Source organism: Convolutriloba macropyga, chromosome 4, assembly GCF_964194025.1.
Source record: "Convolutriloba macropyga chromosome 4, txConMacr16.3, whole genome shotgun sequence".
NCBI classification, from domain to species: Eukaryota; Metazoa; Xenacoelomorpha; order Acoela; family Convolutidae; genus Convolutriloba; species Convolutriloba macropyga.
In genome coordinates this window covers 26,749,512-26,764,394 of record NC_134471.1, presented here as the reverse complement: position 1 = coordinate 26,764,394, position 14,883 = coordinate 26,749,512, and the positions used below count along the sequence as shown (strand labels likewise).

Below are 14,883 nucleotides of genomic sequence, written 5' to 3'. Positions count from 1 at the left end.
GGCTTTTTAAGAGGTATAAATGAACCTAGACAATGCTTTCAGTTGTTATCTAATGTCTCTTATGTAATTAATTTGAGCAAATGTCGGCGAATTTTTGAATTTGCACTATTTTATATTATTTCTCAACTTATGGCGTAGTCTCAGTAAAAACAGGCAGAAACCAATTTCCTTTGAGTTCGAATTTAATGTCTTTAACGGTTTTATATCGGTTTTATAACTAATGGTTTCTTGGTTTTGATACAAGTTTGTCACCATGTAACCCAATGTCACAAATAAGAAGTCAAATACTTTCGTTGATTGACATATTTATTCTCTGTTAGTTACGTTTTGACTGATGGCTTCGACTATAAAAAATCGAGATTCGATACAGTTCAAATTTCGAGATTACTATACTGTTCATTCCTCCGTAGTCCTTTTATAAGGAAGACCCGATAATGTTCACATGAGAAGCAAGTGACTATTTTCAGTTCATGCTGACAGCATTTTATCAATATAGTGCCTTGAACACTGGTGTCGTAAAATTGTTTGAAGTTTTGGCTTCGGCCTATTTTTCTTGTCATTTTGTAGTCTCGTGGCTTAGTCTCATTAATAACATGCCCAATTGGCTTCCTGAGGCGTTGCAACTTAATTCATCTCTTTGTTAAAATCCAATGTCTTATGACTTTTGAAAAAATTTGTTTAAAAAAACATATTTTGATTTTTGAGCTTCGCAATTTTTAGTTTTTTTTCAGTCGATTTGTTGCTTAGTCTCTGTATAAACAAGTCACAACCCGTTTCCAGCGGTCTATAATTTAATTTTTAAACTGTGATCAATTTCAACCGTTTGTTTCCCGGATTTGTTTCTACTGTTACTACGAGATTTCATATGTTTGAGATTTTATATGTCTGTACATTTAAACGGATTTTTGTTTCTTTTTAAATTAAAACATTAATGATAGGTCCCATTGGCTTTGAATTTGTGCGCAATTGATCATTTTAACTGCTCTTAGTGACTAACTTATGGTTTTAACGGCTTCACTGCCATTTTCGTGCAAACTTGATTTGAATTTTTTTTTAATTTTGCCGGCATTTGTCCTTTTTTTGGTAGTCGCATGACGTACACTGGATAATGACAGGTCTCATTTGCTTCCTATGGAGATGTAAATGACCATTATAATGATTTCAGTTAATATCTAATGATAATAATCACTTTGAAATTAATTGTTTTCGAAAATAGAAACGTACCTTTGAATTTCGCACTTTTTTGCTCTTTTTTGACAACCTGTTACCCAGTCGATTGCGAACAGGTCCCATATCTTATCTAATGAATTATATGTTAATATATATGGTTTAGGCTTTATCTGATGCCAATTTGAATTTATGATTTTTTAAAATAGACATCGAGTAATGGTCGTAATTTATATTTGCTATATGATTTCTACTATTGTCTTTTCTAGTAGTCTTATTAACAACAAGTTTCATTAGCCCTCTAACGTGGTATTATTTTATTCCATTAGTGGTTAATTGAACGATATGTATCTTTTTGAAAGTTTTCTATCTCATCATTTGGTAGCCAATTAAGCCAAGAATGTGGATGAGCGGGGTCGGAACATTATGTGCGTACGCACATTACCCAGCCTCCTTGTTTTTCTTGGAGAATTTAACGAAGGTATCTCTGGTTTGTCAGAATATCGGATCTATGAGGTCTTTCAATAATCGTATACGATTTCTTTAAATACAGACCTTGAAAAATATTTCAGGCTATTGATCAACTTTAATAAGGTTTAATGAGTGCCAAACATTAATCTTGAAGCATCCGAATCAAAAGCTGGGGTTTCGAACTCTCAGCTAAGAACAAAATACAAGTGCTGTTTTCTGGTTAGGTGTCTTGGACCAGACGTTCCAAAGACCATCCTCATCTCATTAGAACCCCCATCGTCTCGACAATCAGACAGCGTTGGTGACAATTTAGAAGATACTGAAACACAAAAAGACGCTCCAATGACCTCTGGAAATAGAAAAGAGAAACGAAAGATGATCAAAATCACAGCTGATGAACAACTTTTGAGACAGCTGAACAAACTCAAACTAGCAGACAAGCAATTCATTCACGTAGAGGGTGAGCAAATTTTTCGGTATATTATTTTACTTATTTAGTCAATTGTGTTCAAAATGAAACTTTTAGCTTCAGAACTAAAATTTTAAACCCCCCCCCCCCTTAAATCGAAACTTCCAATTTCGGTTCAATCCGTTGTTAACCCAAATTGATATCGACAGGATATAATCAACCTGTGCATAACTGTCGTGCTACCACTAAGAAGCATTTTCAAACCCACCAGATTAAGGGTTCCCACAAAACCCTTGCCATAAAGGCTGATTCATAGTACCAAAGTCGCAAACTGACGACAACTTTTGTACGATTGACACTGGTAATGGTGGTCCGTCGCGAATTTTAATATGGACAAGGATTTCTATAAAAGGCGCAAATATTACCCGAACTGCCACCTTATATCAATTTTTTATGTATGTTTGCAACAGATATTCCTGTGATGTTGATAAAGCCAGGCATTGTTGATGTGAACCACCAGTACCCTCTAGTCTTGTATTTGGACACCCACCCACAGAAACAGAGTGTTGTCTCCAAGTGGGAGTTCTCCTACCTCGACTACATTGCAAGCACACACAAGATATTCGTGGCCAAAGTAGATACCAGGCAAGTTATCAACGACTACAGGGTTAAAGTAGACAAGGAACAATTTGCGACAGGCTGAGGTATTGCAATGGAATCAATGGTGCAATGCATTTTAGCCAGTAAAAAAATCTATCATCAGTAAGGAATTTTCACGCAGATTAAAGCAATGAGTTCGGGCTTGTACCAATCACCTGCAAATACAGATCTTTCCTCAAACTTTTTTGCGATAAAACTTTTTTGCGATAAAAATAGGTTTGCGATAAAACTTTTTTGCGATAAAAATAGGTTTGCGATAAAACTTTTTTGCGATAAAAATAGGTTTGCGATAAAACTTTTTTGCGATAAAAATAGGTTTGCGATAAAACTTTTTTGCGATAAAAATAGGTTTGCGATAAAACTTTTTTGCGATAAGAATAGGTTTGCGATAAAAATAGGTTTGAAAACCGGAGGTTAAAGGTCAAAGAAAAATCGCCTTGCCAACAATCTTGACATCAATCGCGTTGATCACAGTGATCAAGAAGTTGCTGCTCTTAAATATAGGTTAAAATTTGTTTAGCCCTTTAGTTGCTCATACACCCCTCCCTTGGTAAGCTGTTGAGAAAAGCAGAAATATTTAGGGGGTCGCAAGGCTACGGTGTGGATTTTATGAGTTCAACCAGAAGCGAGCAACAGAGTCTGGGCACGGGTGGCCGACCAGGGGAGATAGAGGCCAAAGGCATCAAGAAAGTTCTAGAACATTTGGTTGCAGAGGAGATCGTCAATCCATACCGAATCTCACTACTAGCTTTGGCAAGTTAATTAATACTTAGTTAGGGAACTGCCTTTGCAGGTCTTAATTGCATATCGATCAGCACAACAGTTAACTCAAGATCCAATGCGAAGTTGAAAAGAATATTGCCGCGAAATGAAAATGCGGAGCTATATAACATTTTCTGGAGCATTTTCGACCACACACTTATTTCAGAATAACTAGTGACTTTCATCAATTGAAATAATTGCCTCATTATTGAAGCTAACTTCATGGACAAAGTACATTAAGGCAAATCATAGTCGAAGTTAGTCTGAAGTTACTAAAACACATTAATAGAGTGAGGAAACGTTGCATACAAACGCCAGCACAAGTAACCGAAACACTGAAAATGGAACAGTCCACTTCATTTCAGGAGTACGGCGCATACGTAGGGATGGAGGTTGCCAAGATGGGTAACGGGGGAGGTAGTGGGGGTGGGGGTAGTGGTGATCTGGTGCAGTGTATGGCCATGGTGAGACCAGTGACCAACTTGTCAAACTGGGACGCCTTCTCAGCTCAGTCCAAGCTGCCATTCTCAGTCACAGGTCTAACGTCACAAGGCCGAAGGTCATTCTCGGTATGTTCTATTATGATGACTTCACTTTAATCATTATAGCGTGAAAGTTGTCACATGCAGTCCTCAGGAATTTCAATATAGTGCGAAATAGATTCGAATATAGATATCATGAAAAAAGCTGAAAGTTAGTCGATGATTTAAAAAAGTTGATCCCAAGGCTTTGAAGCTGTACGATGATCGCAGTCACATTCCGTTTGCTTTGGTTTTTCATATTGCTCCGTTCGTCTCATATTTTGTTGTACATGTTTCGACGCAGCAAAACTCAAAATAGCAACCCGATCAGAAATACCTCACCTCATACTACAAATGACCTTAAATACGAATATTAAGGTCATCTGTGGTTAACTTAAGTCGTCTTAAAAGCCAAAAAGGGCTCAACTCAGCAAAAAAGCAGGACAAAATGGCTGCTGCTAATAACAAGCCCAAAAAATTCGAGAAAAATTGAAATTTTTTAACTAGTTTTTATAGAATGCATTGGCTGCTCAACTAAGCTCTTTATCTGTTTCTATCTATATTCTACGGCAACATTTGTGCCGTAGAATATAGATAGAAACGGATAAAGAGCTTAGTTGAGCAGCCAATGCATTCTATAAAAACTAGTTAAAAAATTTCAATTTTTCTCGAATTTTTTGGCCTTGTTATTAGCAGCAGCCATTTTGTCCTGCTTTTCTGCAGCTAATTCGTCGCAGCTAATTCGTGTGGGACAAGTCCTGATGTCGCAGTTCTTCGAACTGGGATAAGTTCAATATGAAAAAATATTACTGAAGCCTTTTCTTTTTGAAGCCTTACCTGCGAGCAAAATGGAAATGAACAATCACCAACGGAAAACACCGGAAACAAAAATAAAAACAGTGGAGTTGAATCTTGAAAAAAAAAACGTTTACAGACATTTTTTCAACACCTTCATTCCTCGCCCTCTGAAAACACAGCGGTATGAAGAAAAATTTATTTTCGCTACCTTCACTCACTTTTCACCACTCTTCATTTTCATTTTGTTCTCTCAAAAATAACATTTTTTAGTGTAATCTAGACGATAACAAGGAGGCTCGGTAATGTGCAATCGCACATAAGGTTCCGACCCCGCTCATCCACAATTTTGGCATAATTCTCTACCAAATTAGGAACAGAGAGAAAGACCCAAAAATTATTTTTGGGAATCCCAAAAAAACCCAAAAAAACCAAGCATTTTTCAAAATAATAGTTTATGAACGAAAAGATTTCCTCCAAAGCAAATAACTCACTGGAGTAAAAAATGATGCACTAGATTGATGAGAGATGCCAATACTAAGAAAGCGAGTTAAGACGAACAGCAAAATCAAACAACAGCATTAATTACATCAAAAATTTTATGTCCGTTTTAAAAAACAAAACTTAATTACAAAGTCAACATACCGTCAGATAAAACAGAAACTAAACAAAATAACTTATACATCGTCAGAAATGGGACCAGTCCATAAAAAGGTTTGGTAACAATTAGACAAAGAACAAAAACGGTAAAGCTAAAATCGCTTATTTTTTTAAAAAACAATTAACTTCAAAGTAATGAAAACCATGAGGAATCATGTAAAATATCCCAAAGGTTTACGATTACCAATGCTGCTATAGAAAGGCAATAAGACCTGTCCTTATTCAATTTTTTATGCAGCTAAAAAAGAACAACAAAAAGACAACCAACAAAAATTCAATTAAAACGCTGTCAAAGCCGCAAAGCCCTGAATATACTTCAATTGCGCCTTCTTCAAACACCGATAATGTGGTATATGGCCCTTCATTAATGAGACTAGGTAACAAGTACACAAAAAAGAAATAGCAAAAGTAAGTAATACTTTTGATTTTTTTCAAAACAAAATTACTTCCAAAGTCATGAAAGCCATTAACTACAAAATGAAACAATTAAATAGGTTCCTTTATTCGTCCAAAGGAAGCCCTTGAAACCTGCAGTTATCCAGAATATTTCTTGCGTCTACAAAAAGAACGTCAAATATGACAAAAATCAAATTAAATTACTTAATTAAAACCGGTGTCGAAGCCAGTAAGGTCATAATGAATTCTTTTTTGTGACACCAATCCCTTTGACACAATCCCTTTACACTAATAATGTCATATTTGACCAATAATTAACGAGACTAGGTAACAAAAAGACAATAAAAAGAACAAAATTGCGCAGTTAAATTTTTTTGTATTTCGAAAAAAACAATTGTTTTCGAAGTCATGTAAGCCATCAGCTATCTACTAAAATCAGAATATCGGCTCGTCTACTCTTCCAGGAAAAGGCAAAGACAGTTAGACAACATTAAAAAAAATCAATTAAATTCATCAAGAAAGAAGTGTCGAAGCCGTTAAAACGATAATCTATATCTTTCAGGATTTTAATATGTTCAATTGTGCTTTATTTTGAACGCCAATAATGTGATATGAGAACTGTCAATAATAGGATATTGTGACAAAACTAGAAAACGTGCAAAAACTGGCAAATATCTAAAAATAAAAAAATCTTAAATCTAATATAATCAAAGCCGGAAAACAATAACTGAAGGCCTAAAATTGCAATAGGGATTAAATTATAAGTCAGTAGAAAGAAGAAGCATTCTTTTTTTTACTGACACTAAGCTAAAAGTTGAAACAATTAAGAAAAAAAGGTAAAGTTCATTAAGCCATTATATATTTAAAACTTAATTATTTTTTAAAAGTCAAAACGACCATAAGCTTTCAGGTAAAACACTAATTGCATTAGCTTGGAGATGCCGAGGAAGCCAATTGGACCGATCACTCCTGAGCTTTGATTTGATATGTTCTGTTCTTTAATTAATGTAAACAAGATCAACTTTTAAAAGGACCGACTGATTACAATTCAAACTCTTTTTGGATTGTAACAGTCCAAGATTGGTCATAAACTAGCCCTGCTAATGCTTATCGTCTATTAGGAACACTTAATTTTTCAAATATTATAGATATAGATATTTTTTCATTTAAAAACTCAAAAATCAAATCTGCGTTTTTGATAATCAACGAGTAAAGTTAGCAAAAACCGGCAAAGTTTTAATTACAGAGCACTCTCAACAAAAGTTGAAGTAGAAATAGCCCCCTTTTGAGTCGAGAAAGATTGTAATAGTGTTGTTTGGGGGTGTACTTCCGGCAAATTTTAAAAAAGTGGACTAAAGAAGCTTGTTTCTTGCTGTTTTTGATGAAAACGTCTGAATTGTTAGCCCGAATTTTTGACAGAAAAGTTAAATCGAAATAATCAACACTACTTTTTTGTCTTTAAAAATCAACAACAAAATTCTTAAAAATTTTAACAAGTAGCAAAATTGACAACAGTTTAGGCAAAAATTCCGGAAAATGTGAATAAAAACAACGGAATTCACTCTAATTTTCAAAAAATTAAACCTCGATATTTCCCTGTCAAATACGAAAATAAAATCTTTTTAATTCGATATTCTACTCAAGAGGGGTCGGAAAAAAAATGCTTATATATTATTAGACAAGCCATGAACACAGCCTGCAAATCGGGGAAAATAGACGCCTCTGCTGCACATCGGGATTTAAACAGAAGGAGAGATATAAATCGACATATGTTTTTCCTAAGTTTCAAAAAATGTTCTAATACGGTGTGCAGTTTCAGTTATATTCTAGAACTCAATTAATTCAGCTTCTAAACCGAAAGCTATTAAGCTTTATACCAATGTCAGCTAGCAACCTCTTTAATGGAATTTGATAACCTAATGCATTGTGACTACCACCGGGCTTTATCGGTTTATGCAGTTTCTTTTGATTTTGCTCTTTTGAAATTGACCGTATTCACTAAATTGCGTAGATCAATGTGCGATCAAATTTAAAATTCATTCGTTTAAACAGTGAGGTCAGTCACGAGTCAAACGTGAAAATCGTGACAAACGAAAAACATAATTAAAAGGTAAAGCACAAAATAGCTGCAATCAAAATAACCTCCATATTATAAACATATTATACAATAACATTTTAGGCAACATAAAAACTATAAAAATAAATTAAAACAGCTGAAAAAACCCCACGTATAAAATTATTCCCTTGAATTTTTTCTCACACCTGCATTTTTCGTTCTCTTTCAAAAATGTTATGATCGATAACCACTCTCCCTTTTCTCCGCTCATCGAAATTGTTCACCGAAGAGACTCACAAATACTTAAATTTGAAAAAAAATGAGAGAACGGTATTGAGAAATTTCAATTAATTTCTCAATTTTTTCTAATCAAAGTCTATCGAAACATTTTGCACCAAGGCTTTACTTCATAAAGCAAGACAACAAAACCATACAATAGGCAACAAATTTGCTCAAAAATTAGCCGCTTAAAAACACTCCAAACTATCTGAAAACACCTTTCAGTAACCCAAAGCGTTAAAACTCTTTCAGAACAAACTGAACATTATGGCTTTAGTCTACAATAACTTTTTAGACAACATAAAAACTCTAAACTAAAATAAAACGGCAAAAATCAGCACATGAAAACTTAATCGCCCAGCGAAAATTGTTTCACACCTACATTTCGAGCTCAATTTCGAAAATAGGGTTTCCAAATGCAGGAGCCATAGAGCAAAGTGCCGAGCATCTAGAGTTCGAGCCGCTTATATAATTGAAATAAAGCAATAACATAAAATAAAATTTCCGCTAAAACTCATTACATTTTTTGTAGTTAACTGCTAAAATGTTGCTATTTATTGCTTAAAAATAAGTTCAAAGGTTTTCGAAAAGTTCAGCTATGCAAAAAAATAAGAACATAGCTGGCAGATTGCCAGAAAATAGCCGCAATAGATTCGTAGAACGGCAGTCTAAAAAAACAGTAAAAAAGACACACCAAAAAATTCGTCTTTTCATTGAAGGCTGACATGTTATATTTCGATTAAAAATCTGTCTAAGTTATTGCTGCCTCTATTAGCTGATCTAAAATAACCTTCATATAGAGCAACACACACCCATTTGACCTTATCTCTTTGAATTAAAGTAAATAAAAGTCAATTTCAAAGTAAGGAAGTCATTTTTGAGAGTGAGGTAGGTCAAGTGTGACCAAAAATTTAATCAAGCGAATGAACAAAAAACTCGCTCCACTAAGAGTGAAAAATGACGTCACACATGCAATTCTGTTGAAATTGCATGAACGAATGAAAAAAAAGTGGCTGTGACGTCATATGGTCGTACCAAAAATCATGACGACGAAATAAAAAAAACATAGCAGGACAAGTCCTGACGTACAATTCAAAGAATTTTCATTGACTAAACGGAAAACTAGACCTAGAACGGACTATGAATAGATTTGGAAAACCATTTAGAAAAAAATCCGACCCAAAAACTCAGAAAAAACAGTGAAAATCAAAGTCAAATTGCCGCATGTGAACAAAAAACCACTAGCGAGAATGCGAATTTTTGTTCAAACACTGTTTTCTCACTCTACTTTAAAATTAGAGCGAAAAAAATTCACGCCGCAAAACCACTCGCTTTTTCACTCCATTTCCTGTTTCGGCGTGACCAAAATCACTACTCCAATTTGACTTCAAAAACCATAAAAATATCATGAAAAAAGACAGCGCCCCAATACAATTCAAATTCTTTGAATTGTAAAAAAACCAAGAGAAGGCCAATAATAGCCCCAGCTATCGCTGTGCGGCTATTAAAAAACGAGATCAGAGCACCCGACATAGTTTCAAAAATTTTTCTCGGGAGAAATTAATTAAGTTTACAGATTTTTCAAAAGATTTGTTTATATACCTTAGATTTCAAGTAATTTTTTTTAGAAATGTCATTCACTAAAAAATTCTGTCTACTGTAGTGAAGCAAAAAAATCCAAACCATTCAGGATCGTTAATGGCATCAATTCAATTTCTATATTCAAAAGATGCATAATTTCAAGATAACGGCTAATTTTTCTCGAAGTTCGAGAAAAACATAAATTTCGGTATTCAAATTTCCAGTTTTCAGTGCTTTCTCTGTTTTCTTCTAAGTGCAAAAATTTTTCTATAACAGACAAGTGGCTTTCCAACTAATTTAGTTACTGAAGACATATTTTGCTTTTTGATGAAAGAATCCCATAAAAATATTTTTCAAATCTTTCAGGAGATAAATTGAAAGGAAACGAGACCCCAGTTTAATTGAAGAGTAACAAAATGTTGAATTAATTTGGTAAAACGAATCGGATTCAATTATATTAAGTGTTGTCCTAATCTTTTAGTTAGTATCACACATATGTCCCAAAATTTCTCGACTAACAATTCTGCAAACAACAATTTTGTTCGGTCAACAATTCTGGTGACGAAAAATCTGAGAATATAATCCAAAGCCAGCTGAGAGTGTAGAGTAGCAAAGAAAAAAATCATGAAGAAGCGGATTCCACGATTTTAACTTTTGTGATTTGTGCCTTCAGGACGACCTGGTGTTCGTTGAGCGTAGCGAGGCACTGCGCGGAGTATCGTCTCCTCTGGTGGTGGCTGGACTGACTGATCACACTCCAGTACTGTTCCAACACAGTGCCCAACTCATCAACCAACTCACACACACAAACATACCATTCCACTCACAAGTAAGACATAGCAATACACAAAATAATCACACTGTCACAGACAGATGCGCATACAAACACGTACACATATACAAACTCACACAAACTTCCAAGTAGAACCGCAAGATCTTTTCTATTATAGCTCCCTTCCAGCTTTGTGGGCATATAAATAGTAACCATGAATTACTGTAAATATATAATGAGGGCAAATATCATTACTGTAAATATATAATGAGGGGAAATATATCATGATGGGAACTATATTCACTATGGTACCAAACAGTCACGTACACCCGGAGAACTTTTAATTAGGGCCACAAACATCAAATAACTCAAAATTTTGAGTTCAAATCAGTTCTCTATTAACGTGTCATTACGCCTTTAGCCTTTTAAATATCTAGTAGACGGTTTCTAAACAAGTTTCTGGTGACGTCTGAGATTAATACCTGTTAAACCAAAAACTATTTGATCTTACTTTTTTGTGTTTTTTTTCGTTCGATTATGTTTGTTTGTGTCAAACCTTGTTCCATTTCTTCGAAGAGCTCGCAAAATTCCTTCACTGGAGACGCCTTCGACCTGATGCTTTTAGGTATCGCTTGTATGCATGCTGTTGTGTACCAGATAATGATTTTAAGCTGATTTTTTAATCCGTGGAAATCGGACATTTCGTGGCAAACAGTAAAACGCTTGAACAGCACACACACATTGTGCTGTACGTAGCTTTTTGGTACCATAAAAATACCGTAATAAATATATCAAAAGATCTTAAATTTAAATATTCACAAAATTTACTTTCAGATCTACACACAACTAGAACCGAACACAGCAGATGTGCTTCAAAACAGTCACGTGATCCAAGAACTCACAACTTACCTCACTCAGTGTCTCATGCGACAGTCTTCAAGTTCTAGCTCAGAATCCGAAGAGGAATAACCTCCTCCACCCACCCATACCACAGTCAAGCCATTACTCATACATACACACCAAATCACAAATTCTGCCCAACAAAGTGTTGGAAACAACCGCTTTGACTAATGGAAATCAATCACCTCAGTTAGATGACGGCAACAATTAACGATTACAAAAAGAACCATCCATTGTAAACCAAAGGAAGGCCCCCCAACACTTGAGCTAATCCATAACGAGTGGGGGGCCAAATCAGGACCATGAGATACCCCATGTTTGATAATGACACACACACACACGAAGTGAGAAAATAGTGCAATAAAACATTTTTTAAATGCTAAACTAAACTTTTATCAATTTAAATTTCAATTGTATATAGAGAAAATACATAGCTAGTTTTCGTATTTCTAACAATGCTTACTATTGTCTAATTTAAATAAATGTGCTGTACTTTCAAAATTTCAAGTTAAGTACTAGATCGGTGGCAGATACTAAGAAATTCAAAACTTCCAACTCCGCTGCAATACAATAAGTTTTCCCATTATTACAAAGTGAGCACTCAACAACATTCACGTTGCATTGGTGAACATCGCACTACTCACTAAAAAGTTTCTACAGAGATATTAGTTCATTCGAAAACTTTGATTTCAAAAAAGTTGATTACAAAATGGAGGATCGATGAACGAAATACACCGAAATAATGCCATATGAGTGCTGAGCGAAGAACAAAACCCGGTTGACATCACAGGCGGCAAGTCATGACGGACTCTGCTCATATTGACGCAAACTAGCGCAGCATATTCAAATTATTCCGCCATTCTTTTTAAATAAGTTGTGCTTAGCTGAGGAAACTCAAAACGGTGGCTTCATAAACCTACAAAGTTTACCTACAATCAATTAAAGAAATCGCTATTATATTTTATCTTCCATAATTTTAACTCGATAATAGGAAACTTCAATTTAATAATTTAACAAAAGTCAAATTGACGCCTCTTTCAATAAGCAATGACTAGTAACTTGAAACAGCTAATTTTCATCAAAAAGATACAACATAGTGATGAACATAAAGAAGTCAGTTGACAAATGAGAGAACAATAAATAGTTCAAACCAATCAAACGCTTTGAGCAAAATTAACGCTTAAGAGCACAAATTGCTGCACCTAGTAGCTTTTTCGTACCATAGTGTATCTTCTATACCAAAAGGAAGCAGTAGCAAGTAAAACAGCCGCAATTGAAGTAAGGTAAGAAAAAAATGGTAGACAAATAACCTTCACAAGAAAGGTAACCTCTCCCCTGTAAAGTCCACACCAACACGCGGTCTTAGAAACTACCAGCTGGTAGTAACTCAGACAGCATTTCGGTGTCTATAATCGAGGCAGCCACCTGTTGATTCTGAGACTCAGAGCCTTGAGTTGAAACTAGTAACTTGAAACAGGCAATTTTCATCAAAAAGATGCAACACAATGATGAACAAAAAGAAGTCAGCTGACAAACGAGAGAACACTCAATAGTTGCAAAATAGAGTTTTGAAAACTTTTATTTTTGAATTCAATTTCAGACCTCAGACAACTATCAGAAAACATAAACCGACAAACGTCGGACAGATTGCTCTCGAACGACACGCGGAGTAATTTAATACAGAGGGGTTAATGCTTCACTCTCGGCCTATATGTAAAAAATTCAGACAAAGGAGGACAAAACCAAACACGTCTACAAAAATTGAGAGCAACTCAGAGAAGATGTGATGAGTGTCAAAAAACCTTTGAAAACCTTATCCATTCTTTACTTTTCTCTTCTGCTTTATTATACATTAAGTGTTCTAGTTATACAGTCACATGATTAAAAATCTTAACAAAAGAACTCGTTTTATTACAATTATTCGTCTTCAAAATTGATTAATATGTACTAAATGTATTAATATCTATTAAATTATATGTAGTAAAGCTGCGATAAAAAAAAGTTTGCTTGAAGATCTAGCCCAAAGATGGGCTTCAAAATAACTTTGCGCAAAGAATTTTATTATTAGCATTATATAATAAATCATTCTCGTTCATAACTATCGATATTTATTTCGTACGATTAACACATAAATATATTCAATAGAAGACATCTGGCTTCCTATCTGGACAAAAAAAATCAAATGAATATTTTTTTTCAGCAGCTAAACGCATTGAGGATAACAAGAAAATGCATTACCAGCATCCAAAAAGACCGGTTTATTTGGAGAATAAGATCTGGGAAATGCCATGATGAAATATCTCAACAATCACAAAATGCTGTGCATGATCGAAGAATTGGGGCATTTTTCTAAAAAACGATTTCGATAACATTATTAAAATTCTTTTTAAGTTGCTGGCAAAAAATCAAACACAAATTTTCAATAAAATTCGCTGTATGTTCTTCTGAACACTTTTCGATCACGTAAGCCGAAAAATAAAACTGATGAAATGTAAAGAGGAAAAAAATAACTAAAGGTGATCGGCAAAAGAGTCCAGTGAACAACTGAGGGCCACTATAAGTAAAAAAAATCAAATTCAATAATATCACGGCAAAAAGCAAAAAAACTGAAGTGCTATTCAAGTATACTCATCTGGCGCTAATCGAACACGCCAATGCTCGAAAATTGTTGTTTCAAAACTGTCTATAAATTTTCAATCGAAACCAGATCAAGACTCTCCGATGCCCACTCCATTACCTCCCGTGTCTCTTCTTTGAAGAAATTGATGATAATTTTTGATTTATGCACAGGAGCATCATCTTGTTAAAATGAAGGTCTTGAAAATACGATTTTCCCCAGAAATTTTTGAAAATGCCCAAGTAAACTAGATTTCTTCGAAGAATTCGCAAAAATTCCTTGTTAGAGATGTCTTCGACCTGCTACTTTTTCGGTATCCTTTGTTTGCATGCTGTTGTGTACCAGATATTGATTTTAAGCATTTTCTTTTTTGTCTGTGAAATTAAAACATTTCCATGGCAAACAATTGAAGCAAAAAAACAGCTCATCCATCTTTTCTGTGTAAACGGAGATAACGATAATAGCATGTTTAAAATTTTAGGCCTCAGCGCAAATCAAACGCTTTGAGCAAAATTAACGCTTAAGGAGCACAAATTGTGCTGCACCTAGTAGATTTTTCGTACCATAGTGTATCTTCTATACCAAAAGGAAGCAGTAGCAAGTAAAACAACCGCAACTGAAGTAAGGTAAGAAAAAAATGGTAGACAAATAACCTTCACAAGAAAGGTAACCTCTCCCCTGTAAAGTCCACACCAACACGCGGTCTTAGAAACTACCAGCTGGTAGTAACTCAGACAGCATTTCGGTGTCTATAATCGAGGCAGCCACCTGTTGATTATCAAACTCAGAGCCAAGCATCATCCCATGAGACTGACAATAAATGATACTTACATGGAC

General features: G+C 34.8%; 1 protein-coding gene across 9 annotated transcripts in view; it reads left to right on the top strand.

Moving 5' to 3' along the window:
- LOC142337561 (A-type potassium channel modulatory protein DPP6-like) overlaps window positions 1–11,930 on the top strand; it is a 148,549-nt gene extending 136,619 nt beyond the window's left edge. For all 9 annotated transcript variants that reach the window (XM_075386881.1, XM_075386880.1, XM_075386886.1 and 6 more), the window contains 6 exons: window positions 1,863–2,098; window positions 2,518–2,692; window positions 3,289–3,460; window positions 3,835–4,038; window positions 10,431–10,586; window positions 11,364–11,930. In XM_075386881.1, the coding sequence (XP_075242996.1) occupies window positions 1,863–2,098; window positions 2,518–2,692; window positions 3,289–3,460; window positions 3,835–4,038; window positions 10,431–10,586; window positions 11,364–11,498 (1,078 nt within the window). In that variant the 3' untranslated portion in view covers window positions 11,499–11,930. The remainder of the gene's footprint in view (window positions 1–1,862; window positions 2,099–2,517; window positions 2,693–3,288; window positions 3,461–3,834; window positions 4,039–10,430; window positions 10,587–11,363) is intronic.
- Window positions 11,931–14,883: the final 2,953 nt, after the last annotated feature.